The sequence below is a fragment of the Oncorhynchus gorbuscha genome, linkage group LG06 (genome assembly GCF_021184085.1).
Source record: "Oncorhynchus gorbuscha isolate QuinsamMale2020 ecotype Even-year linkage group LG06, OgorEven_v1.0, whole genome shotgun sequence".
In the NCBI taxonomy this organism is placed as follows: Eukaryota; Metazoa; Chordata; class Actinopteri; order Salmoniformes; family Salmonidae; genus Oncorhynchus; species Oncorhynchus gorbuscha.
This window is the reverse complement of record NC_060178.1, coordinates 57,065,030-57,093,000: the sequence shown is the minus strand read 5'-3', so window position 1 is coordinate 57,093,000 and position 27,971 is coordinate 57,065,030. Positions and strand designations below refer to the sequence as shown.

The 27,971-nt window shown below is 43.1% G+C and overlaps 2 protein-coding genes across 5 annotated transcripts; one reads left to right on the top strand and one right to left on the bottom strand.

Moving 5' to 3' along the window:
- The first annotated feature begins 89 nt into the window (after positions 1-89).
- Positions 90-15,633, top strand: LOC124038141 (B-cell linker protein-like). Of its 3 annotated transcripts, none has more exons than XM_046353645.1 (22): positions 90-243; positions 8,239-8,304; positions 9,480-9,526; positions 9,744-9,784; positions 9,973-10,090; positions 10,656-10,777; positions 10,892-10,961; positions 11,143-11,226; positions 11,363-11,388; positions 11,488-11,513; positions 11,670-11,726; positions 11,886-11,916; positions 12,059-12,110; positions 12,996-13,059; positions 13,188-13,215; positions 13,316-13,346; positions 13,555-13,630; positions 13,809-13,840; positions 14,039-14,091; positions 14,291-14,374; positions 14,559-14,714; positions 14,827-15,633. In XM_046353645.1, exons 1-22 carry the CDS (start codon positions 197-199, stop codon positions 14,941-14,943), a joined length of 1,428 nt encoding a protein of 475 aa, XP_046209601.1. In that variant the 5' UTR covers positions 90-196; the 3' UTR covers positions 14,944-15,633. The 3 variants fall into 3 exon arrangements, with proteins under 3 accessions (XP_046209601.1, XP_046209599.1, XP_046209602.1); XM_046353643.1 differs by having other exon boundaries at positions 14,039-14,094; XM_046353646.1 differs by lacking the exon at positions 8,239-8,304 and having other exon boundaries at positions 139-243; positions 14,039-14,094.
- A 317-nt stretch (positions 15,634-15,950) lies between these two features.
- LOC124038140 (zinc finger protein 518A) lies at positions 15,951-22,439 on the bottom strand. Of its 2 annotated transcripts, none has more exons than XM_046353641.1 (3): positions 22,212-22,439; positions 18,430-20,973; positions 15,951-18,234 (listed from the first exon to the last, which is right to left on the bottom strand). In XM_046353641.1, the coding sequence occupies exons 2-3, from the start codon at positions 20,957-20,959 to the stop codon at positions 17,447-17,449; spliced, it is 3,318 nt and encodes a 1,105-aa protein (XP_046209597.1). In that variant the 5' UTR covers positions 20,960-20,973; positions 22,212-22,439; the 3' UTR covers positions 15,951-17,446. The 2 variants fall into 2 exon arrangements, with proteins under 2 accessions (XP_046209597.1, XP_046209598.1); XM_046353642.1 differs by lacking the exon at positions 22,212-22,439 and adding an exon at positions 22,147-22,211.
- Between the last annotated feature and the right edge of the window lie 5,532 nt (positions 22,440-27,971).

The window sequence follows — 27,971 nt, the reverse complement described above, 5'->3', positions numbered from 1 at the left end:
ATTGTCTTCATGACCAAACTCAAGCAGTGGAAAGGAGAAGTGCTTGCTCTTGCAGAGGTATTATTATTTTCCCACAGCTATGATGACATTTTAGGCAGGCAGCCAGTGCCAGTGAGTTCATTCACAACGCAAACATTGAGCTGGATAGTGGCTAGACGCAGCAGGTGGCCTCTCGGGTCAATTTACTCATTAAGATATGGATACACTGAACAAGATCACAGCTCCTGCAAGTGCAAAACTTCGGTAAGAGATACCCATGTTTGTATGCAATATTATGTTGGTCAATGTATTCGTAACACTGGGAAATATGTTATGTTGTTAACCGTTGTAATCAAAACCAAACTTTTTTTTTACAATTAAAATTCTGCCTATTATTCAATGACGACCTATTTCTATAGATGGCGCAGTGGCACCTGGCAAGTAAAGCCTACTGTAAATATATAGTTGTGTACACTAAGTTCCAACCAGTTGTACTGTACATCTGTTTTCTGCAATGCTCACAATAATACATTTACCAGACAATTTTTTCTCTGTACCTTATTGTAGGCCACAGCAACTATTCCATCCAAATGTTGCATCCAGATTAAGTTAAACAGTAAAAAAAAAAAAAATGTGTTTAAGCAAAAAACGGTTTATTTCTGATGGCTCTGGCTGGCTGTTACATAAAACAACATCTAAAGTGAGAGGGAATGTGGTAAGAGACGACTGACTCATGTGGATGTTACTGTAATTACACGTCTCACACCTGTCTCCCTCGTGCTCTCAATCTGTACTTGCATGCAGGCTTTGGTGATTGAGTGAGTCTGTGTGTGTATGGGTGTGAATCTTCCCCTCCAAGTGCTAGCCAACATGGAATGTTGACTCGGAAAGACTGCAACTATGATTTTTGCCCGTGCCATATATTTAGACCATGCCATATATACACACACATATACACATATCAGACCCCTTGACTTTTCCCACATTTTGTTACGTTACAGCCTTATACTAAAATGCATGCAATTGTTCAATCTTCACACAATACCCTATAACGACAAAGCAAAAAAATGGGATTTAGAAATAGCTTCATGCTGCCATCTAGTGTAAGGTAAGAAGTGATACATTCTATAAGTGGTCTCTACTATTGTATCAGCTGCTCCGGTGGTTCTCAACCTTTTTCGGTTACTGTACCACCAAGTATATTCAGCTCTGCCCAGAATACCCTTGAAGTACCCCTTCAAGTGCATTTTACCAGAAAGCCTATGGTCTCATGAGTCTTCTCAAGTACACCCTGTGGATAGGTCATGTACCCCCAGTGGATGTAATGAAAAACTGAAATATTCCATTTGCATAATTATTTAGACCCTTTGTTGAAGCAACTTTGGCAGCAATTACAGCCTCAGGACTTCTTGCGTATGACTCTACAAGCTTGGAGTTTCTCCCATTTTTCTCTGCAGATCCTCTCAACCTCTGTCAGGTTGGATGGGGTGCGTTGCTGCACAGCTATTTTCAGGTCTCCCAGATATGTTCGTGGCTGGGCCACGCAAGGACATTTAGAGAAGCCACTCCTGTGTTTTCTTGGCTGTGTGCTTAAGGTCGTTGTCCTGTTGGAAGGTGAACCTTCGCCCCCAGTCTGAGGTCCTGAGGTACTTTGCTCCGTCCATCTTTCCCTCGATCCTGACTAGTCTCTCAGTCACTGCCGCTGAAAAACATCCTCACAGCATGATGCTGCCACCACCAAGATCCCCCGTAGGGATGGTGCTAGGTTTACTCCAGACGTGAAGCTTGGCATTCAGGCCAAAGAGTTCAATCTTGGTTTCATCAGACCAGAGAATCTTATTTATCATGGTCTGATAGTCCTTTAGGTGCCTTTTGGGTGCCTTCCTTCTGGCCACTCTACCATAAAGGCCTGATTGGTGGAGTGCTGCAGAGATGGTTGTCCTTCTGGAGCTCTGTCAGAATGACAGGTTCTTGCTAACCACCCTGACAAAGGCCCTTCTCCTCCGATTGTTCAGTTTGGCCGGGTGGCCAGCACTAGGAAGAGTCTTGGTGGTTCCAAACGTATTCAATTTAAGAATTTTATTGTTATTTATTTAACCTTTATTTAACTAGGCAAGTCAGTTAAGAACAAATTATTATTTAAAATGGCGGCCTACCCGTCATTGTATGGATGGTAGGCCACTTGTGTCATGTTTTGTCATTTATTATCTTGTCTTGTCCCTGTGCTTCCCATTCTATTCGTTTCCCTCTGCTGGTCTTATTAGGTTCTTTCCCTCTTTCTATCCCTCTCTCTCCCCCTCCCTCTCTCACTCTCTCGCTCTCTCTTCTCTCTATCGTTCCGTTCCTGCTCCCAGCTGTTCCTATTCCCCTAATCAATCATTTAGTCTTCCCACACCTGTTCCCGATCCTTTCCCCTGATTAGAGTCCCTATTTCTTCCTTTGTGTTCCGTTCCTGTCCTGTCGGTTCCTTGTCTAGAATTCACCGTGCTGTGTTTGTGTATCGCCCTGTCGTGTCGTGTTTTCCTCAGATGCTGCGTGGTGAGCAGGTGTCTGAGTCTGTCTGGTTCAAGTGCCTTCCCGAGGCAACCTGCTGTTCACCTGCTGTTCAAGATCGAGTCTCCAGTTTGTCCTCGTCATTTCGAGTGAAAGTTGTGTTTTTTGTTTGTATTTACTTTACTGGATTAAAGACTCTGTTTTCGCCAAGTCGCTTTTGGGTCCTCTTTCACCTGCATGACAGAAGGAACCGACCAAGGAATGGACCCAGCGACTTCAGACGCTCGTTACACTGCCGTCGAGATCCAAGGAGCCATGCTCGGCAGACACGAGCAGGAATTGTCTGCTGCTCGCCATGCCGTGGAGAACCTGGCCGCTCAGGTTTCCGACCTCTCTGGACAGTTCCAGAGTCTACGTCTCGTGCCACCTGTTACTTCCTGGCCTGCCGAGCCTCCAGAACCTAGGGTTAATAACCCACCTTGCTACTCCGGGCAGCCCACTGAGTGCCGCTCCTTTCTCACGCAGTGTGAGATTGTGTTCTCTCTCCAACCCAACACATACTCTAGAGAGAGAGCTCGGGTTGCTTACGTCATTTCACTCCTTACTGGCCGGGCTCGAGAATGGGGCACAGCTATCTGGGAGGCAAGGGCTGATTGCTCTAACAAGTTCCAGAACTTTAAAGAGGAGATGATTCGGGTTTTTGACCGTTCAGTTTTTGGTAGGGAGGCTTCTAGGGCCCTGGCTTCCTTATGCCAAGGTGAACGGTCCATAACGGATTATTCTATTGAGTTTCGCACTCTTGCTGCCTCTAGTGAGTGGAACGAGCCGGCGCTGCTCGCTCGTTTTCTGGAGGGACTCCACGCAGTGGTTAAGGATGAGATTCTCTCCCGGGAGGTTCCTTCAGATGTGGACTCTTTGATTGCTCTCGCCATCCGCATAGAACGACGGGTAGATCTTCGTCACCGGGCTCGTGGAAGAGAGCTCGCATCAACGGTGTTTCCCTGCTCCGCATCGCAACCATCCACTCCCTCCTCTGGCTCAGAGTCTGAGCCCATGCAGCTGGGAGGGATTCGCATCTCGACTAAGGAGAGGGAACGGAGGATCACCAACCGCCTGTGCCTCTATTGCGGAGTTGCTGGACATTTTGTTAATTCATGTCCAGTAAAAGCCAGAGCTCATCTGTAAGCGGAGGGCTACAGGTGAGCGCAACTACTCAAGTCTCTCCATCAAAATCCTGTACTACTTTGTCGGTCCATCTACGCTGGACCGGTTCGGGTGCTACATGTAGTGCCTTGATAGACTCTGGGGCTGAGGGTTGTTTCATGGACGAAGCATGGGTTCGGAAACATGACATTCCTTTCAGAGAGTTAGAGAAGCCTACGCCCATGTTCGCCTTAGATGGTAGTCATCTTCCCAGTATCAGATTTGAGACACTACCTTTAACCCTCACAGTATCTGGTAACCACAGTGAGACTATTTCTTTTTTGATTTTTCGTTCACCGTTTACACCTGTTGTTTTGGGTCATCCCTGGCTAGTATGTCATAATCCTTCTATTAATTGGTCTAGTAATTCTATTCTATCCTGGAACGTTTCTTGTCATGTGAAGTGTTTAATGTCTGCCATCCCTCCCGTTTCTTCTGTCCCTACTTCTCAGGAGGAACCTGGCGATTTGACAGGAGTGCCGGAGGAATATCATGATCTGCGCACGGTCTTCAGTCGGTCCCGAGCCAACTCCCTTCCTCCTCACCGGTCGTATGATTGTAGTATTGATCTCCTTCCGGGGACCACTCCTCCTCGGGGTAGACTATACTCTCTGTCGGCTCCCGAACGTAAGGCTCTCGAGGATTATTTGTCTGTGTCTCTTGACGCCGGTACCATAGTGCCTTCTTCCTCTCCGGCCGGGGCGGGGTTCTTTTTTGTTAAGAAGAAGGACGGTACTCTGCGCCCCTGCGTGGATTATCGAGGGCTGAATGACATAACGGTTAAGAATCGTTATCCGCTTCCCCTTATGTCATCAGCCTTCGAGATTCTGCAGGGAGCCAGGTGCTTTACTAAGTTGGACCTTCGTAACGCTTACCATCTCGTGCGCATCAGAGAGGGGGACGAGTGGAAAACGGCGTTTAACACTCCGTTAGGGCATTTTGAGTACCGGGTTCTGCCGTTTGGTCTCGCCAATGCGCCAGCTGTTTTTCAGGCATTAGTTAATGATGTTCTGAGAGACATGCTGAACATCTTTGTTTTTGTCTATCTTGACGATATCCTGATTTTTTCTCCGTCACTCGAGATTCATGTTCAGCACGTTCGACGTGTTCTACAGCGCCTTTTAGAGAATTGTCTCTACGTAAAGTCTGAGAAGTGCTCTTTTCATGTCTCCTCCGTTACTTTTCTCGGTTCCGTTATTTCCGCTGAAGGCATTCAGATGGATTCCGCTAAGGTCCAAGCTGTCAGTGATTGGCCCGTTCCAAGGTCACGTGTCGAGTTGCAGCGCTTTTTAGGTTTCGCTAATTTCTATCGGCGTTTCATTCGTAATTTCGGTCAAGTTGCTGCCCCTCTCACAGCTCTTACTTCTGTCAAGACGTGTTTTAAGTGGTCCGGTTCCGCCCAGGGAGCTTTTGATCTTCTAAAAGAACGTTTTACGTCCGCTCCTATCCTCGTTACTCCTGACGTCACTAGACAATTCATTGTCGAGGTTGACGCTTCAGAGGTAGGCGTGGGAGCCATTCTATCCCAGCGCTTCCAGTCTGACGATAAGGTTCATCCTTGCGCTTATTTTTCTCATCGCCTGTCGCCATCTGAGCGCAACTATGATGTGGGTAACCGTGAACTGCTCGCCATCCGCTTAGCCCTAGGCGAATGGCGACAGTGGTTGGAGGGGGCGACCGTTCCTTTTGTCGTTTGGACAGACCATAAGAACCTTGAGTACATCCGTTCTGCCAAACGACTTAATGCCCGTCAAGTTCGTTGGGCGTTGTTTTTCGCTCGTTTCGAGTTTGTGATTTCTTACCGTCCGGGTAGCAAGAACACCAAGCCTGATGCCTTATCCCGTCTGTTTAGTTCTTCTGTGGCTTCTACTGATCCCGAGGGGATTCTTCCTTATGGGCGTGTTGTCGGGTTAACAGTCTGGGGAATTGAAAGACAGGTTAAGCAAGCACTCACGCACACTGCGTCGCCGCGCTTGTCCTAGTAACCTCCTTTTCGTTCCTGTTTCCACTCGTCTGGCTGTTCTTCAGTGGGCTCACTCTGCCAAGTTAGCTGGTCATCCCGGTGTTCGAGGCACTCTTGCGTCTATTCGCCAGCGCTTTTGGTGGCCGACTCAGGAGCGTGACACGCGCCGTTTCGTGGCTGCTTGTTCGGACTGCGCGCAGACTAAGTCGGGTAACTCTCCTCCTGCCGGTCGTCTCAGACCGCTCCCCATTCCTTCTCGACCATGGTCTCACATCGCCCTAGACTTCATTACCGGTCTGCCTTTGTCTGCGGGGAAGACTGTGATTCTTACGGTTGTCGATAGGTTCTCTAAGGCGGCACATTTCATTCCCCTCGCTAAACTTCCTTCCGCTAAGGAGACGGCACAAATCATTATCGAGAATGTATTCAGAATTCATGGCCTCCCGTTAGACGCCGTTTCAGACAGAGGCCCGCAATTCACGTCACAGTTTTGGAGGGAGTTCTGTCGTTTGATTGGTGCGTCCGTCAGTCTCTCTTCCGGGTTTCATCCCCAGTCTAACGGTCAAGCAGAGAGGGCCAATCAGACGATTGGTCGCATACTACGCAGCCTTTCTTTCAGAAACCCTGCGTCTTGGGCAGAACAGCTCCCCTGGGCAGAATACGCTCACAATTCGCTTCCTTCGTCTGCTACCGGGTTATCTCCGTTTCAGAGTAGTCTGGGTTACCAGCCTCCTCTGTTCTCATCCCAGCTTGCCGAGTCCAGCGTTCCCTCCGCTCAAGCGTTTGTCCAACGTTGTGAGCGCACCTGGAGGAGGGTGAGGTCTGCACTTTGCCGTTACAGGGCACAGACTGTGAGAGCCGCCAATAAACGCAGGATTAAGAGTCCAAGGTATTGTTGCGGCCAGAGAGTGTGGCTTTCCACTCGCAACCTTCCTCTTACGACAGCTTCTCGTAAGTTGACTCCGCGGTTCATTGGTCCGTTCCGTGTCTCCCAGGTCGTCAATCCTGTCGCTGTGCGACTGCTTCTTCCGCGACATCTTCGTCGCGTCCATCCTGTCTTCCATGTCTCCTGTGTCAAGCCCTTTCTTCGCACCCCGTTCGTCTTCCCTCCCCCCTCCCGTCCTTGTCGAGAGCGCACCTATTTACAAGGTACATAAGATCATGGACATGCGTTCTCGGGGACGGGGTCACCAATACTTAGTGGATTGGGAGGGTTACGGTCCTGAGGAGAGGAGTTGGGTTCCGTCTCGGGACGTGCTGGACCGTTCACTCATTGATGATTTCCTCCGTTGCCGCCAGGATTCCTCCTCGAGTGCGCCAGGAGGCGCTCGGTAAGTGGGGGGTACTGTCATGTTTTGTCATTTATTATCTTGTCTTGTCCCTGTGCTTCCCATTCTATTCGTTTCCCTCTGCTGGTCTTATTAGGTTCTTTCCCTCTTTCTATCCCTCTCTCTCCCCCTCCCTCTCTCACTCTCTCGCTCTCTCTTCTCTCTATCGTTCCGTTCCTGCTCCCAGCTGTTCCTATTCCCCTAATCAATCATTTAGTCTTCCCACACCTGTTCCCGATCCTTTCCCCTGATTAGAGTCCCTATTTCTTCCTTTGTGTTCCGTTCCTGTCCTGTCGGTTCCTTGTCTAGAATTCACCGTGCTGTGTTTGTGTATCGCCCTGTCGTGTCGTGTTTTCCTCAGATGCTGCGTGGTGAGCAGGTGTCTGAGTCTGTCTGGTTCAAGTGCCTTCCCGAGGCAACCTGCTGTTCACCTGCTGTTCAAGATCGAGTCTCCAGTTTGTCCTCGTCATTTCGAGTGAAAGTTGTGTTTTTTGTTTGTATTTACTTTACTGGATTAAAGACTCTGTTTTCGCCAAGTCGCTTTTGGGTCCTCTTTCACCTGCATGACAACTTGAGGGTAAGCCACAAGAATGATGGAGGCCACTCTGTTCTTGGGGACCTCCAATGCTGCAGACATTTTTTGGTACCCTTCCCCAGGTCTGTGCCTCGACACAATCCTGTCTCGGAGCTCTACGGACAATTCCTTTGACCTCATGGCTTCGTTTTTGCTCTGACATGCACTGCCAATTGTGGGACCTTATGTAGACAGGTGTGTGCCTTTCCAAACCATGTCCAATCAATTGAATTTACCACAGGTGGACTCCAATAAGTTGTAGAAACATCTCAAGGATGATCAATGGAAACAAGATGCACCAGAGCTCAATTTCAAGTCTAGGGTCTGAATAATTGTAAAGGGTCTGAATAATTGTGTAAATAAGGTATTTCTGTTTTTTAAGTTTAATACATTTGCAAACATATCTAAAAACCTGTTTTCGCGTTGTCATTATGGGGTATTTTGTGTAGATTAATGAGGGAAGAAATGTATTTAATCCATTTCAGAATAAGGCTGTAACGTAACAAAATGTGGAAAAAGGGAAGGGGTCTGAATACTTTCCGAATGCACCGTATGTGTGTGCTGTAACATTTTGTCTAGCATGTGCTATTGTCTCCAAATGGTATTAACAGTTATGTACCGTATTACGTTTATGAACACTGCATGATTTTGGGGGGAATATGATACCTTTAATGAGAAGCTTCAAACACGTCTTCCAGCCAGCTTCAGAAGATGGTCCAGGATATCAAGAAGAATGATGGCAGCATCCTAAACAGGCTGAGAAGGTCAGATGATCAAAAATAAATGTTTGACACTCCATAAACAGAGAGCATTGCTTAACACTACTCTCTGTCACCCACAAGTTCGCAAGGACACCAGTTGTGCCCCTAGTTCATTATATTGAGTTATACACTACACTGACGAGGTAGAGGCGTTTATCTGAAATGCAGTATATGAGGGGAATGAGATTCCAGCATCTCTATATGTGGGAACAAGAACAGAACTACGGTATGTATGGCATTGGAAATACAGCTCGGTTCAGCTCAGTTCAGCTGAGAGTGCAGTGCACCCACATGGTATAATTTCTTCAACGTTTTCTTGTGGTGATAAACAAGGTTATTCAAGTTTTTAACTAGTTTTTTATTTTGTTTAGTTTTGGGGTTTTGACTTGGAATTGAGTTTAGTTTCAGTTAGTTTTGAGAGCTGATTTGCTCGTTTTAATTGTATCAAAATATATGTCATATATTTTAGGTTAGGTGGAAATTCTAAAGTAAATTTCAATGTGGCTTAGATTTAAAGGGAATAGCCCCGAGACAAAAGGTTTGGTGTAAACATATCTTGCCCATGTTTAACCCAATCCAAAGCTTTTCAAATTTTGTAAGAAGAATCAAATTAGCTACCAAGAAGATTATTTTGCAGGTTAACTAGTGATAGCTAGTGATACTAATGCACAAGCTATGCCTGATCGAAATATCGCATTCGCCTGGCTACATTAACCCGCAAGATAATAGTTTCAGTACAGTTTTTTTTTACAGGTTTGTTCATTATTTTATTTCAGTTTACTAAATAGTTTTTTCATGATTGGTTTTAGTTTCAGTTTTAGTTTACTACAGTAACCTTGGTGATAGGTGACTATTCCTCTTTCTTCAATCTGAAAATAGACAAACAGAGAAACATGTACAGACAGGTGGCTTTACTCTCTCTCTCTCTCCCTCCTTGAAACGGAGCCGCTGGCACACCACTGTATACGTAAACATGCTGTAGAATTCAAGAATTCAGTAATAGATCATGAAGAAATGACATAGGTTTCAGAATGGTGATACTACACAGAATTGGGAGGGGTAACGTTAATGTGTACAATCACTCTTCAGGCCCAAAGTTGAATGTCTAAAAATAGTTAAGTCCATTCTTGTTTCTAAAAATTTGGCTTTTACTCCTAACTGGTCTGTCTGTACTGTAGATTTCAAAACAAGTCATCTCCAAAACTACCTGTAAAAGACTATCAAGGTAAGACCTATCTACATGTCTCACAATGTGGCCCTTGAACTAGTGTATATAATAGTGACAATAGTTTGTTTTTGGGGACAATGGTCAGCAATATTTTTGCAGCAATATGTTCAGAAAATGATTTCAAAAGCTATGATGCATGTCTTCCCAATGCTGTAATTTCCAATGACTTTGCATCTCATACTGTGGGGCCCTCATTTAATATTTATCTTTACAGGTAATGACGTGGAAGAAGAACAGTGGTCTGAAAAAGAGTTTGTGAGTTCAATCCACATGCTATATTGATTCTAAAACACTAACATGTTAGAGAAATGCTTCTAATATAAACTTGCATCTGACAGTGCTCCCACAAACGTTTGACTCATGTCAGCAGCTGTACAGTGTTCACACTTTACATCAACCAAAGCTGTGGGACTGAGCATCTTAACGATATCATGATGTTGCAGGACAGTGACACTTATGAGTTCCCTCAAGAGGAGAAGGATGACAGCTATGAGCCTCCTCCCTGTCAGAGAGTCTTCCCCTCCACTTCGTCTGCCTCCTTTCCCAGGGGGGAATACATAGGTGAGCTCTCGTCCACTCTGCCACACACACACACATGCACACACACGCATGCACTCACCCACACGCACAACCACACAAAACTACTACTTTAAATGTGGAAGACACATTTCAGTTGAATGCATTCAGTTGTACAACTGACTAGGTATCCCCCTTTCCCTTTCCTTAGTCTCTCTCTAACACATACACACACACAAAACTACCCATCATGCAGCCATGCATGCCAAGCTTCTAGGTAACAAATGAAAGAATACCATGCCTGGCTATTCAAGACTACTCTATCCTCTATCTACATGTATCTATTTAATGTAGAAGCTATGTTTAGCTCATGTTAGGAGGACTAATGTATATAAATCACATATTTGGCATGCTTGCATGCATGAAGGAAACGGCTGATAATATTTCTGAGTGACCGCTTGAAATGACGTGGAAACAGCGTCGATTCAACCAGAATGTGCCCAGTGGGCAGTCAGTGGACCGTGACGGACACAGAGCGCCGCAATGACCACGTGTTGTAGCGTTATGCAAATCCCGATGTCCTGTTTCTGCTTTTGCTTCTCTTTTCCAGACAGCTGCCGCAGCAGGCCGGGAAGCCCCTCCCCCAGAAAGCCCGTCTGGCCTCCAAAGACCACCAAACCATCACCGTCACCATCACTGCCCCCTAAACCCAACCAGCAGGACTATGATGAAGTAATGTGAAGTTGTTAGGCAAAACAAGCATTGTTTTCTGTTTTTATGACAGCATATTGACACATTATTTGCCTCGTACTTTTTCACGGCACGTTGTATGATCGTTGTCTTTAGGAAGACTACGTCAACCCAGAAAGTGACGATGAAGACGACTATATAAACCCCACAGAGGAATCACCTGCTAGTAAGCTGTCCCAATAAATGAATCAGACACTATGTACACTATGTTCCTAAATGATCTTATCTTCAACATACAGGTGTCATGAAACCATTGCACATTTTTATCTGTTGCCAATCATCGTCAGACAAACGTTACCAAGACACCTTAATGTCAACATACAATCCACATGTAAACCTCCCTTCAGACCGTCTGATGCATGGAAGAGGCAAACCAATAACGAGCAGTCCTTCAATGTCCAAGACTGTGCGAGAGCGCTCAAATAGCCCAGGTATGTGTCTGCATCTCAGCAGGGCACTGAATATATGGAATTGTTTGTGGGGATTGATTGAATTTCATTTATTGCGCTTAATGTGCCCGACTGAGTTAGATATTTTGAGGCTTAGTCTTTTTGTTTTGTTTTTCAGATGTGTATGAAGTCCCTGACATGGAGGTAGGTTTGATAACCAATGGCTAATACATTACAATTAATAGTATAGTTAATGACTGTAGGACTATGCTTGATGTGTCCCATGTTCTCTTTCATCTAAAGGAAAACTCTCCTCCCCCAGTGAGCAGGTCAGTTCTGGTTCAGGGACGGAAGCACTTTTCAGACCGGGTCAAATGGGATCAACATTTCCCCTGACAGAAATACAGTATCTAAATATCTATTTATTGGAAAAAGACACACAAATGACAGCTTTAAAACAATATATATATATTTTTTTTTTACAGACCTTCCACACTCCTCAGAGTCCCTAGACAGAGTTTGCCCCCTAGAGCCAGCCCAAGGTGCTAACAATGACTACAACTTCTTCTGGAGACCAGGAAACATGGATTTTATGCATGACTGCAATTGAACGATAAACTATTTAATAAACATGAGGTCATTTTCTTCTGTTTCGTTGCCACACTGACATGAATAATTCATATGTTCTCTTCTCTCTCCAGAATGCACATGAAGAGTTGTCATCCAATCCCAGTAAGTTCTACTGTACCAAAGAGACTCTGGACATTGTACCTGACCCCAAATATTTTCTTTGATGAGATAGTAATAGAACAGTAAAGATTGGATATTATCAGCTTTGGAATCGTTAACCGTTTTTTTTGTTATTGTCATCCAGGTCCAGGAGCCCATAGATGATGCTGAATATGAAGCCTGCAATCCAGAATTAAGTATGTATTCATCCATATTACCACCATCAGCCAAATTACTAAACATTCGAACATTAATGTGGCAATAATACATTCTAAAAGAAAACAGGCAACTATTAAGGAAGAGCATTGTTCCATATCCTCCAAAATATTTGATGTACTATGTTGGTAGTTACTTCAATTGGCTAATAATGCCATCTAGTGGATTGCCAGATGCAAAACAAAAATGGAACATTAGTCAGTTGCATGGACTCACTCTGTGTGCGTAACAGTGTTTAACCTGATTTTAGAATCACAACCTCTTCTCTGTCCCTCGCACATACAATTATATGTAAGGTCCCTCAGTCGAGCAGTGAATTTTAAACAAATCGGCTTGAAAATCTATGGCAAGACTTGAAAATAGCTGTCTAGCAATGATCAACAACCAACTTGACAACGCTTGAAAATAATAATGTGCAAATACTGTACAATCCAGGTGTGCAAAACTCTTATAGACTTACCCAGAAAGACTGATGTAATCGCTGCCAAAGGTGATTCCAGCATGTATTGACTCAGGGGGTTGAAAACTTATGTAATCAAGTTATATTTGGGTGTATTTTTCATATTTTGTTTTAAACATTTTTTTTCCATTTTGACATTACAGAGTATTTTGTGTAGATCTTTGACAACAAAAAAATGACATATTAATCCATTTTAATCCCACCTTGTAACACAACTAAATGTGGAAAAAGTCAAGGGGTGTGAATACTTTCTGAAGGCACTGTACATGAGACACAACACAACATACATTACAATGAATGGAAGTTAAAAGATTGTAAAAGAGCATAAAATAACTTAACATTGTGTTACTTAACAGAACTTACTTTATATGTGTGAATTTACTGTATGTCATCTCTGTTCTCCTAGCTGGCAGTACAGCGTCCGGGCAAAAGCCCCTGCCTGCACTTCCCAAACCAATGCCCAGAGAGACGTACGTGTCACTCACTAAAATTATATATCATATTTTCTGTTCATTGCTGGCTGCTCGTTCACTTAGAAGAGCACCGGAAAAGTCTGGTTTCAGGGATGACATAACTCACATAATCCTCTCTATTTTAGGAAGCCATTGAAGCCTTATTTTAGACCGGTAGGGGAAACTCAAAAATATATTTTGGGAAAAAAACAAAGTGTGAAATTTTACATTCTATGGGATATGGTGCAGGGTGATCATGTTTGTCTTTTTTCAGAGGCCAGATATTGCATCCGGGGGAAATGAAGGTAGTTACCTATTCCTAAACTGTTTTGATTGCATAACCTTTTATGCCTATGAAATGCATTACAGTAATAAAACACACAATTCAATGAACTGTATTGCCGTAAATTGTTAAATTGTTAAATCCAGAAAGTGTTTATGCAGTCATCCACTTGCATAATTAGTAGACAACTGTAACACACTCTCTTGCTATATCTGCTATATCTTCCACAGGCACAGCACTGGCCACGAGGCACATTAACCAGAAACTCACGGCCACACCCCAGCCCTCTGAATACAAGTGTGCCAAGTAAGAAACATCATGACTTCATAAGAAATCTCTCTATTTTGCGCCGAGCAGATATCTCTTTATAACCTGGCCCCAGATCTGTGTGTACTGTCTTGCAGAGTTAGCAAGACAGCACAAACCGACATGCGTCAAGGCCAATATAAATTATTCCGGAATGTTCTTCTTTTCTCTACTGCAGGATTCCTCTGCCACAGATGTTTACCTCTCACAGTAAGTACAGGTCTGAGAGAGTCATGTTGATTATAAATTATATGCAAACGGCCACAGGCAGATGACCATAACCTCGACCCTGACAGTGACACAACACAGCAAACATTTATTCTGTGAATTGATTCTGCTGTGTCTGTCTATACAACACTAAATTTGTATTTTTTTAACTTTTTGTTTTGACTGTTTTCTAATTCCCAGAACCTGATAGAGGAACTGTACCCACAGATGAAAATGGGTTAACAGATGCTGAGGAGGTGATAAAGAGTTGACCTAAATGTCACTATTTTATTTATAACATACCACAACGTAGCTCAAAATACTGGTGATGGCATGCACAATGCATGGATGAATACACTATTAAAGTTTGCGAAAACTGCAAAGCATATTAGGGCCACATGGACTTGACTTTAAACACACTTCCTTGTTTCTGTATTTTTATGGTTGTTGTAGGGGACAGATGTCTTGAAGAAACCCTGGTATGCCAGCACCTGTGACCGTAAGACAGCTGAGGATGCCTTGGTTCGCTCAAATAAGGTGAGTCTCGCTCAAATAAGGTGAGTCTCACTCACATGAATACAGACAATTAAACATACTCTTATTATAATCACAGTCTTCAGATCAACTTGCATTTTTTAAATAAACTAAATCACGTGTGTTAGGATAAGAATGAGACTTGGATTGCTCCTGCTGACTGTACTGTGCATCTCCTTTGTTTCAGGATGGGTCCTTCCTCATAAGGAAGAGCTCTGGTCAGGACACACAGCAGCCATACACTTTAGTGGTGTTTTACAACAGTAGAGTCTACAACATCCCAGTGCGCTACATCCAAGCATCGCAGCGATACGCACTCGGGAAGGAGAAGAAAGGAGAGGAGGTAGACAACATCTCATCTTGAGGGGCTACAAAACCATTTTCTGATATCCATGAAATATAGATGGCCTGATTCCTAACCTGTAGGCCTGACACCTCTTATTGTATTCCCTCAGCGTTTCACCAGTGTTTCCCACATCATTGAGAACCATCAGAGGAACCCCTTGGTACTGATTGACAGCCAGAGTAACTCCAAGGACTCTACCAAACTGTGCTATGCTGTGAATCCTTAGGCCTCACTAGATCCTAACTAGTCCTATGGATCATCAGGGATTTAAGGTTCGGACTTGGGAGTCACATTCCAAATCAGTGCGTCTAGTGTAAGACCTGTGTGCAAGTCATCAGGCAATTTGATGCTGCTCTCAGTTTGAAATTACTGACCATCTGTTCAGGGTTTGTGAGAAAGTTGGATTAGTCTAGTCACATTCACCCAGTCATGGCTATCCAAGCAAGACCAGAATGAAATTGACTTACTGTAATGTGCTCTAGACAGATGGGTTGCTTTTCGCAATGTACCAATGCTCCAGCTTAACACGTCTGTACGTCATATAACGTCAGTTGGACATAGAGGAACTACATCACCGCCTTCTCTCCCTGCCAATATCCCCCGGCCACAAAATAGAAGCTATCAAGATGAAGATCACAGAGGTTATTTTTAATGAGTGCATTTGGTAATTGGCTAGATTGCATCAACTACCTTCACTAAAACCACTGCAAAGGTTTTGCCTGCAAACTTTGAATCGTGATTTGATGGGAGAGGTGCCTGTCTGAAGAGGACCCTCCCGGAACATTTTTTTTCCCTCTTTTTCGAAATGTACTAAGTCAGTCCGTCATGATTACCAGACCCTAGTCAATGCTGTTGCCTAGGGTCATGTTTCCGGGACTGGTACTGTGCCAATTCAGTAAAATAGTTCATGTGTGTACATTTTCAAACGTGTGTTGACCATTTTGCATTCTATGGGGTCTCTTCTACCAACCAAACATAGCCCCTCGAATAGTGCCATGATGTATTCTTAAAGAATAAAATATTGTAGAAATATTATAAATAGAAAGTAACTACAGTAAGTGTGAATGGTGTATGATGCTGGAAAGCAACACCAATAGAACAAAACAATATCTGCAGCATTGAGTTTTATACTATATTCTTGAGTTGTGTTCATTAACTCAAAATGATTGATATACCTTTCCTTTCTTAATTGTGTTACCCAACTTACATACATATTCAATAATCACACATATATTGTCAAACTATTTGTATTTATTGATCTGTACAACACATAATGCTACCAGATGTGTATCAAGATAAATACATATTAATTGTGTAAAGGTCAGGCACTTGGAGAAAAACAAATATTTCTTAAGTCAAAATTGTACCTCTTTCCCTGACTACTATTCCAAACCAGGTACGTCCTATAATTCATCCATGCCAGAGAGAGAGAGAGAGAGAGAGAGAGAGAAAGAGATGCCTAGAGGGGCTGCTGAACATACGCGCCATTACAATGATGCACTGTGATTGTGATGTAGAGAGACACTTTGACAATTATCTGTTTAAATGCAGAAATAGATGGTGGATGACTAATGCTGACGTGTGCAAGCAGAAAGGGTATGGTCAGAAAGATGTGCTATGTGTATTTATGATTTGGGTCCATTTGACCAATGGTCCTGTGCTGACTAACTAAAAGTATCCCTTTCCATGGACACTTTCAGAACATAAGGAAACATACAGTAACATGCATATCAATATTGTCATAAGCTTCATAAAGTGAGATAATGGGAAGAAATAGTCACTGTCTGTTCATAATCCTATTAAAAAAAACAATAATTTCAAGTCACAATAGGAATTTCTTTCAGAAAAACAATATTTTGCATGTAAAACCAGCATTGTTAGGCTATATTGCAGGCATGCCATCAGTCATCCTATAACATACTATGGATTTTGTTAAATTATAAAAAGGTGAATACGTTGGACTACTCCTGCTACTAGTGCAGGACTAACTTAACAAAATGTGCCCCACATATGGATACTACTATATTCGAAACCATTCATATTTTTGGTACATTTTGTACTGTATGCATTCAAACAAAAACATTCCCTATTTTCTATGGGCCTTAACAGGGATTGTGTGTGTGTGTGTGTGTGTGTGTGTGTGTGTGTGTGTGTGTGTGTGTGTGTGTGTGTGTGTGTGTGTGTGTGTGTGTGTGTGTGTGTGTGTGTGTGTGTGTGTGTGTGTGTGTGTGTGTGTGTGTGTGTGATATAATCATATGACACACTATACATACCCGTATAATGTTAAATGTTCATGTTTAGAGCTTTAGGAGTATGGCTCATTCGTGTCCTTATTACAGTGTTCTGTGAAAGAGTCCCTATGACAATGTACTTACATCAACTTGTATAGCATTGCATGTTGGTTAGACATATCTGAAACAACAAATAGATTGCATCCTATCTAAAACGATGGTAGCACTGAAACATAAGTGGGTTTCAAATTAAATACTTAGATATGAGCAAATGAAGAAAAAAACATTAAAAAAATAATAATAATGCAAATTTTACCTGAGTGTTAGAGCCCTGTATTTTCAAAGAACTCATGTTGTTACATAGATTTTGTACACTATTATTTTGTCATCCTTATCAACATTATTCTCTAATAAGACAGTGAAATTAATTTAATATTTTCTGTCCATTGCTTTTGTGCAGGAGCACCTTTCTCAACTTTGAATCCAGTGTAGATTGCATTATGACTTTTCACATTTCAGCTTATCCCACTCTTTAGTAGATTCCATCAGATGGCGCTGGCCATGTCCAATCCAGACCTCCTGATCACTGAAGACTCGGCCACAAAACCAGCAGCTAAATCGTAATGGAGGCTCAGTGCTGTGAGAGATTGCATTCACCACTTTGTACTTCTTTCTGCTCATCTTTCTCAGCTTCAATTTCAAGATGAATCTCTCTTTCACTCTGTTCTCAGGCCACATACGTTGATGAGAGATGGAGGCATTCGTTGGGGCATTTGCCCTAAACATATTACAACCCATGCCTGCAAAGGCCTTCAATGTTTTTCGAGACAACAAAACTTTTTGGACCTCCCCTTTGTACCTGTGGACTGTTTCCATGATATTTGTAACCTCGGGAATGTCTGTGTCTGGGTGATTTAGCACTACAACAGGCTGGTCTCCCCTTGGACGTGTAATGAGTTGAGTGGGACTTAATGGCAATAGCTTCAGGGTCCTCTCCACATCTCTAGGGCCTGGCTCCCAGTGATGCGCCGCTGCTGGTGAAGCCTCTTTTTCTTCCACAACTTTGCTGGAGGGTTTATTGGCTTTTGAGAGGGGCTCAAGGGAGTCCTCTGTGGACAGTTCGCTCTGCCTCTTTCCTCTGACTGTCTGTTTGTTTTGCTGTGGTGAGAGGCAAATCCTGTCAAAGACCTCCTGTTTTCCTCCATCTCTTAGTGTGGTATTGGGAGGGAAGTCCTGAGAATAAACATCTGGAGTGTGGACTGGAATCTCTGACCAGTTTGTTATACCTGTTGAAATATTCAAAAAGAGAACAAATCCCAATTAGTTCAGTAAAAAGGAAAGTCAACTGCTACAATAATGTCTATCCATACAACATAGAGTGGCATGGACAGAATCATGCAAGGCAGGTAATCAGAAGACAATAAGGGAAATACAATTAACAAATCAGATTTAATTAACTTCAGCAAGATAGTGTTGATTACCTTGTGGGGAAGTAAGGTATTTGAGTATAGGGGAGGGAGACACCATGAGGACCTGAGCTTCTGTAGTTCCAACGCCTTCCAGGTCAGGCTTATCTTCCGTTATCTGGTCCAAATCATTTGCATCTGATTTGGCTCCATTAGATACATGAGGTAGGCCTACCCTTGGACAATGTTGGCCACCTAGGACATGAGAATCCACGCCATTGTTAATTCCTTCTCTGTTTTCAGAACTGACATTAGTGTTTGGAAGCTCCACATTTTCAAAATGATATTCTAGGTTACTCTTTGTTATGGTGCTTGGAGGGATTTTAGAACTTGGCTGACTTTTCTCGACAACAACTAAACTGTTCTGGCTCATAGTGCAACTTTCAGATAGAGTGTTGTCTTCCTTTGTCTCAACGGAATGCAAGGATGTCTCTGTTTTGTCTGATGGTGTAACCTTAAGAACCAAATGCTTTTTGCCATCCACCATTTTGAAACCCATGGCCTCTGTAGTGCAATTGGGAGGAACTAAAATCTTATTTTTTACCATGAGGGCACCAAGGTTGTTAACTCTGGGGCTGAAATGTCCAAGGTTTGGAATAAAGCCTCCCTCTGACTTTGACGACCGTGTGACCACTTTGGACTTGGTATGTTTCTTTTTGCCATTTTCCGTTGACAGTGCTCTTTTAAGAAATTGCTGCGTCTCCTCCAAAGTTTTCTGTGGGTGCTCTAGTCTGTGGGAATTGTTCAGCAAACCTCCTCCTAACAGGGGAAGAGGACCTTGTGACATCCACTGCATTTCCTTAACTGGGTTCTTCTTCAGGAGGAGCTTTAATGCTGGTGATGATTTCTTCTCTACAGTTTTAGGGCTGACCACTTTCGTTCTCCACCTTTTTTTGTCCCCCATAGTCTTGGAAGAGCACAGAGGTTCAGGAAAGGATTTGAGCTTTTTCTCACTTTTCTCCACTGTCAACTTCGGCACTTTCATGTCCTCTGCTGTATCTTCACAGTGATTCACATCTTTGGGTTCTGTGTCATGTCTCTGGTGTTCCTGGCCAACCATTGTTTCCCGGTTTTCTCTATTTTCTTGAGTTTGATCATATTCCACTAACTTTAGGGTTGAAATAGTGTCAATATCATTTTGTGTCGAGAATGACTCTGGACAACTGGTTGGCCTGGTCTTTGGGGGGATAGTTGAATTTGATTGGCATCCGTTTGCATTGGAGTCCCCAGCACTAGTTTGACAAGCAATCTTCTCTGATTCCTGCTCAGTGACACACAATGACGTCTTTGTTGTGTCAGAGGTCTCTTGCTTTGCTGCTGGTGTAACCTTGAGAACCAAATGTTTTTTGCCTTCCACCATTTTGAAACCAATGGCTTCAGTAGTGACATCCGGAGGAACTGAAATCTTGTTTTTGAGCATGAGGACAGTGAGGTCTTTGTCTGTGTTTGTGAATCCAGGATTGGATATCATGCAGTTTTCTGAGTTTGAAAAGGAAGTGATGGCTTGGGGCACATTTGAAAGTACAGTCTTAAGAGCTTCGTTCCATGTCTGCCCACCTGTTTCAGCAGCCACAGACTTCTCTAAAAATTGCTTCGTCTCCTCCAAAGCCCTCTCTGGATTTGACAGTCTGCAATATTTATCCAGGAATCCTTCCCCCGGCAGAGAAAGACAGCCTTGTGACATCCAGTTATTTTCCCTCGCTGTACTCGTCACTGTGTGCTTCAGTCTTGGAGATGAGTTATCTACTGTTTTAGGACCAACATCTTTCATTTTCGGCTTGTTTTTCTGGCTCTTCTCTTCACCATGAATGGTGGCCATGTGCCTTGTGATGATATATTTTCGATGAGATTTATAGTCACAGAATTGGCAACTGAAGCGGAATTGTGCTGTTTTGGCCATGAGATGTCTCATCAAATCCTGGTCAGCAGAACCTGCTTGCGGCGCAAAGTTATGTAGATACAGGTGCTCCAAAAATGCTCCGACATCTCTTGTGGAGAACTTGCACTTCTCACAACAGTAGTGGCCGTTCAAGCTGTGGTGCATGTTTAAATGAGTGGTGAGCTGCAAGAGGGTGTGCTGGACATTGTCATTGCATATGTTGCAGCTGACAAAAGTGTCTCTGTGGCCTAATTGGTGGACTTTAAGGCGGGAGAATTCATGTGTAATAAAACTGCACATGTCACAGGGAAAAATTGGTTGGCTTCCTGGGTGAGTCTCCTGAAAGTGCCTCAGTAAGTCATTAGGGCTGAATACTGTGCTGTCCTTGCATTCAGAGCATCTAAACCCAAGTATATTTCCAGAAACCTTTGTCACATGTTGACCCTCTTGAACTTTAAGGGGCGTCTTCTTCAAATACGTCTGCTCTGTGCTTTTCTCCATGTCCTCTGTTATCTTCTTTGGCCCATGCTTATCTTTACTTTGCATGGCTGGGGGCTGAACGGCAGCTTTCCTGAGACGGAGTCGTTTGTTCCAGTTTCTGTCATCCTCGACAACTTTTATATTACCTCCAGCAGGGACATCTAATTCAGCGCGTGCTGGATCCATATCAATTCAGGCCTCTGTAACAGAGTTAAAAGAAACAATCAACAATTGATTGCAAGCCAGACATTCATTATAGACAATGAACTTCTGACCTCATTGTAAAAAAACATAAACAGTCAACCATATTGATTTAACTTGGTTTTATATTTTTGAGAGAAGATACGTAAATAGCCCAGCACAAAACATTTTCACCAATTTAACAATTTCCTGGTCTATAAACCGGCAACCATCAAATATATGCAAATGTCCCCTCGGAATCTAGTCTACAGAGATCAGACCTTGAGAAAATACCATATTAGGATGTATTTTTGAAATGGGGATAAAATGATCCTGATCTGCAATCATTTATACAAGAATGATGCTGTGTTTTATTACCACAGTCAATAAGTGCACATTAGTGCAAACTCTTGTAGTGCAGTAGTCTTCACTATAAGGCTTGTAGCCTACAATATTCAAAATGCAAAACTACTCTGCAGCCTACCTGCTTGGTGTATTGCCTGAGTAGTGCATGTTCTCACAACATAACCAACAGCATGGGTCAACCTTATCCACCTGTTGCAGATTCAATGCAATTACATTTCAGACTATTTTACTATAGTGGAAATGTATTACTCCATAATATTTTACTCAAATGATGTGCCATGTACATTTCTCAATGTAACTGACCAAAGGACTTGCCATAGTCCACCAAATCTGGCAAAAAAATGCATTTGTAATGGATCTCAGTCGAAGAAAAGATTCTATGCTAAAGCACACCTGTTCAAATTATATCCCAATAGGTCTCCGTAGAAGAAAATATTATACGCTAAATTGGTTGCTGGCCGCAAAAGAATGTATTACAGAATGTCAACTTTGCATCAGGTCACAGCTGTCAGCCATTTCTATTGTGCTATTTGACTTGACCAAAACAAACACACTGAGAAGGTTCATTAACATGTAACAAACAAACGCGTTTAATTTGTTGTTTGAAAGCAATTCCGATTTTTGCTTCGACCATCACTCATCATCACCCCACTGCGCTGTAAAACATTCACTCTGAAGTGTGAGCTTTCGAACGGCTGGCGGATTTGCCAATTGACTGATTTGAATTAAATACACACGAAGAGCTTAGGTTGTGACAAAGTGCACCGAAATATTGCACGACAAAAAAAGTTAATATCATCAATGTAGCTCAACCAAAATGTATTTACCGCTGAGTAAAACTCCGATATGATTAACAACGACGACATAATTCGAGACTTCGGTTGGCTTTTACCTTTGTTTTTGTAGGCTTGACAGCTCAGGGAATGGCAGCCATGACAGCTTCATCCGGGGATTACGCAGAGTTGAGCGGGAGCTGTACGACAGAGTAGCCTCCCAGAACGGATGAATTGCTCATTGCACCGTTTAGCCTACACGACAGAGACACGGCTTGAGTATACTATCCAAAAGTATTTTATTATATGGCGAGTCGGTATAATCATTGTTTTACTGTTACTTTCAGTACGTGCAGCTCCATAGTTTATAACAGTGTTATAACTGTCCGAGGGAGTCATAACAAGATTGCACTTCCTTTGCCCCTCCAAATAGTCGACTGTTCACTGATCCCTCTCTTGGTATTTTGTTGTCAGCCTGTCAGTGAGAAGATTATTATGAAAAAGAAATACAAAAATGTAGATTGCACCCTTAAAAATAATAATAATACTATGTAAGGTAATTACTGCTGGGTAAATGTTCACTTGTATGTGATAGGCTATTTAGGTAACATATTTGTTAGCAAAGGAAGGGAATAATCCCATTTTGACCACTTTGCTAAGGGTGGGATGGTGCCTCAGTCAGACCAAAGAAGCCTGCTGATTAAATCACATGAGAGACTAAAGATTATTGAGGGAGGAAGCAGGAGGCTACGTGCCCATGTCATTTGCTGCTTGTTCAATGGAAAAGGGTGTTTGGACTAACAGATCAAGGATGTGGGTTGAAGACATGCTTGGGATACAGCGCCAATCAGTGGCTTGTATGCATGGATGCCAAGGGCAACCAAAAATGAAGATAAAAAAACTACAAAAATGTATATTTCGTCCCAGTGTTTCATAATGTTCCTTCAATTCGCAATAGGTTGAATGTATCTCACAGGAGAAAGCATCCGAGTGAGCGAAACAGCGCCCCTCTGCCTCTACGTGTAGGCCATCTGTCTGATGCTGTCTGGTTCAAACGAGTATGACATTGTTGCCGTCCGTAACGTTGAAGGCGAGAGAAGCCAGCGAGCATCTGGGCTACCTTGACAAAAAAGTATAACAAATATGCCAATCAGGTTGAGCTAAAGTTGAGCATCTGAATGGTCCTGGCGCACCAACAAAAAAGTGTGAAAGGAAGCGTGTTTGGATTTTGGCGTCACTCCCATCAAATCCAATTGAGAGCATATGTTATTGGCAGAAAAACGTAGAATTGTTACATCTCGTTTTGTTGTCTTCCGGTGGCTAGCTAGCCAGCTAGCTAAAATTGGCCATTTTCCTAAATTAGCCACGGAGGAGATAGGGATTTGGACTGTTTTTACTAAATTCTCCAATAATTAGAACAGCGATTCTGATCCAAACATTAATTAATACATTGTTGTGCCCCTGGCCGGGAGGTTGGAAGTTCATTGTGTAGCTAGATGTAGGCCTAGAAGAGAAATTTTAACTAGCTAACGTTGCCCATGAATAAAAGTAGGCTAGCGACGAAGGATTTTAGCTAGGTAGCCAAGGACATCAACAAATAAAAGCTGTACTGTATGACAGAGTGAGAGACAGTTTCGTCAAAATGAAAGAGAGGAGGATAGCATTGGCGTTTCTCTACAAGTAGGGTGAGTTAACATGTTTCTCTAATGGTAGCAAATTGTTTTTGATAGCTTTTAGTTGTCACTGTATTAGACGAAGCAGGGGTGATTTGATTATGTTGAAATGTTGAAGTTGAGGAAAAAGAGGAAACCTGCACACTGCTCTTTAATAAGCTTTACGTGTCGGCCTTCGTCAGAGCTTTCGTGATTTTTATTAAAATTAGGACCCTTATGTAGACATAGCCCCATCCACATCCGTTCCGCGCATCAAATGTGATTGGAGTCGAGGGCAAACAGACTGCGCCGGATATGCCACTCCACAGAGGACTACCGGTATCTAGAAAAAGCAGGGGAGGTGCGTAATAAGTTTCTAAGAAGAGGCTACTCTTCACAATGTGTGGATGAAGCTCTTAGTTTGGTATTGGGGGAGAACACTAGATGAGCTGCTACAAAAAAGACCCGCTAGAGCTAAAGAAGACTGTAATGTTCACCACCACATATTACGTTGAACTCTCGAAAAGTGGGAGATGTGGTCAAGAAACACGGGCATGTTTTATCATCGGACCCAGCTTTCCCGGGTGAATTTAAGAATCCACCACTAATTGTATATAGGAGAGGTCGCAATTTACGCGATAAGTGGCTCCATGCCAACTGCCAGCAGCAAAATAAAATCGGCCAGGCTCTTTTACGCCCTCTTCGGAATGGTAGCTATAAATGCAGAGGTTACGCACAGTGCAACAATATGATGAAGTGTGAATATTTCTGCCACCCACATACAGGAAAACGGTTCCAAATAAATGACATTATTACCTGCTACATCCACCCCCATGGTATCTACACGATTAAATGTCCATGTGGGCTGAGTTATGTAGGTAAAACCTCTCTTTCTCTCAAACATAATTTGTGAACATAAACGTTCAATCAGGAGAAACGACAGGGATTATCCAGTCGCAAAATATTTTAATGACCTGAAACATGACATTTCTAACTTTAGATTTTGTGGCATAGAGCAGGTTAATATATCAGACAAGAGGGTGTGATATAAATAATACTCTGAGCAAAATATGTTTCTTTCTGTATTTTCACCCTCCAGACAGAAATGCTTATACGTTATGTCGTAAATGTGAGTATTAATTATGCCCCCATTTCAGATTACTCTGGTGTTTTTCTTGCGCTGTACCCAATAATGTATGAACACTTGCTTGGTAGGTCTATGTCCCCACTGTGGTTTTACAGACGTGTTAATACGTGTTGTGTACACACTATTTTAATATCTATGAAAAGCACATTGTTATATTTGGTAGCATTTATTTGTTTTCTCTCGACTCCAACCACATTCGATGCGCGGAACGGATGTGGATATGTCTACATAATGGTGCTAATTTAAAATACTCACAAAATGTGTGACGAAGGCCATGAGGCCGATACGTAAAGCTTAATAAAGAGCAGTGTTACTATGAAGAGCAGTGTACGGGTTTCTTCTTTTTCTTCTTCATTCTATTCAAATGTTTACCTTGCACCTGCAAAAAAGATAGCTCAGATGTGCGAGTGCCTTTTGAATTTTGAAATGTGGAAGTATACTGTTGAAACGTATTATTAAGTTATGAGTAATGGTTACGAAATCACCAAATTGAACAATTTCTGTGGTACTAACAGTACTTCCATTAATTTCACTTGCAGCGTTGGCCCGCTCTGTCAGACACTGACAAAAAAATAGGCCTACACAAAACAATGCATATTGAGCAGTCCATTCGCATTTGTCTTGTTTGTAGGAGGTCTGTGGGGCTGATGCATTGTTCTATAATGATGAAAGTTGGTTATTTGCAATCCCTTGTTTGAAAAGAAAACACTGGTACCAAATATGTGGCTGTAAGTGGTGCGGTAGTCCGTGTACATTTCCGTGTGCAGGCATGCATGTGTTTCCTCATGTCTTGCATGACCATAATCGGAACGAGAAAGCATGCGCATGCTAGCACACGGAAGAGTATCGCTGGAGTCCAACAAAATGTAATTGTAACGGTTCTATAACCACAGACGCTGGGAGACGAGAAGCAAGTACAGGGTGGGGTAACTTTCTCAAAACCAAGTGAAATATAATTTAAAAAAATGTCAGGACACTTCTATAACATTACATTTACGTTAAAAAAAGATAGATTTGGGCCTCCTGTACTGCAGCGCCAGCTGTGCCATCGGGGTCCCTGAGTTCGCGCCCAGGCTCTGTCGTATCCGGCCGCGACCGGGAGATCCGTGGGGCGACGCACAATTGGCCTAGCGTTGCCCGGGTTAGGGAGGGCTTGGTCGGTAGGGGTGTCCTTGTCTCATCGCGCACCAGCGACTCCTGTGGCGGGCTGGGCGCACTGTGCGCTAGCCAAGGTGGCCAGGTGCACGGTGTTTCCTCCGGCGCATTGGTGCGGCTGGCTTCCGGGTTGGATGCGCACTGTGTTAAGAAGCAGTGCGGCTTGGTTGGGTTGTGTATCGGAGGACGCATGACTTTCAACCTTCGTCTCTCCCGAGCCCGTACGGGAGTTGTAGCGATGAGACAAGATAGTAGCTACTACAACAATTGGATACCACGAAATTGGGGAGAAAAAGGGGTAAAATAAAAAAATAAAAATGATAGATTTGGTTTAAAAAAAGAAGAGATTTTTCCTTTAAATCTCATGAGCCAAATTCAATATGGAAGGTTTGTCATTTTTGGGTGTAGTACCACTACTATCCACTGGAGGGGAGCAAATCTGTACTCATTCGAAGCACAGGTTCCAGGTGCTTCCAATGGTACCTGGTTGATACGGTCAGATATAGTTTGATAAAAATCGAACAAAAACTGAAATAAAAACAGCTTAGTCCTCGAAGTCGGGACACCAGTCAGCTCATGAGTTTATTAAAGGCATTTTGTTATCACACTGGATGTTACGAATTCCCTGCCAGTGACTCTTAACACAATCTCACAGCCATCTCTCAGAGACAACAAACTGTCAGACTTTCTGACTCTTCAGTAGGCATCCCTCCGCCCGGGCAGGGGCCTAGCATGCTAGGGGGTCATACACTGGCCCTTCACATCTATGACACTGGCCATTGGTTGGTCGCGAGGGGCTATTCCCAGGGGTCCAGTCATCGGCCCATCAGCCTGGCTCTGCAGGTCACTCTTCTTGCAGTCTCCTCCAAGCAGAGAGAGAGCAGCAAGCTCACCTCTGTCCTGGACAGCGACATCTCAATTTTATCTCTGGACCAATGGTAGGCATGTTTAAAAACCACTGCCATTTCCATCATTCCCAAACAATGTCTGTTGTATGTCAATAAAGTATCCTTGTGTGTAACTCTGTGAGGTTGCCTCATTCCCCTCTTACCGGGGGAGGTGCTAGCGGGTTGCAGATCATCCCAAACGTAGAGTCGTTCTTCAACACTGCACAATGCACACTCAGAGGTGTCTGATACTGACCTAAGCCTAAACTGATTCCTCTTACACTGCTGTGTAAATCCACTAGATCATGACATAGGATACTACATCTTAGGCCTATCTACCACCATCCAGCTGAAACAACTCCAGCTTTTTTTGTATTTGAAATGGGAGACATGAATTTACAATGACTATGCTTAGTATCCATCAAAATAGAAACAGGTCAACCTGATACTGTGTTTTAGGATGGGGTAAATATCACGGTATAGGCTACACAGCACAGTACTTTCCCAGCCATTCATTTCAGACATGAAGTTTATTAATTCTGAAATGAACATTTCCTGTTTTGATGTAATAGTGGATATTACTCATGGGGGCACCTTTCTTCATTAGAGGCTGTACCACCAGCATTTCCACACACTGCCCTAGTTCACTACCTGAGAGGCGAAGATACCAACGAATACCCATCAAACTTTATTCTAGATCTGGCTGAATACGTTTTGACGTTGAACTATTTGTGACCCTTTACAGAAAGCTGGGCATGTGACGCACGTTACTACTTCACAGGAGAGGCATTTGAACGTATTTTCATCAATGTGCATTTTTTTGTTGCAAAAATGCCTAAAAACTCTTATGTAATCTATGAATAAAATGTGAAATTACAAAGTTGTTTAGAGATGGAGAAAATACAGACTCATGCCTAGCTGTGATTGGTTTAGATAATGGGGGGCTGGGATATTCACGAGAAAATGAGTCCATTTCGTCACTCAAGGCTTCTCTGTCAAAGGGCAAATTTGAAAGATCCATTTACTAATATTTTCATC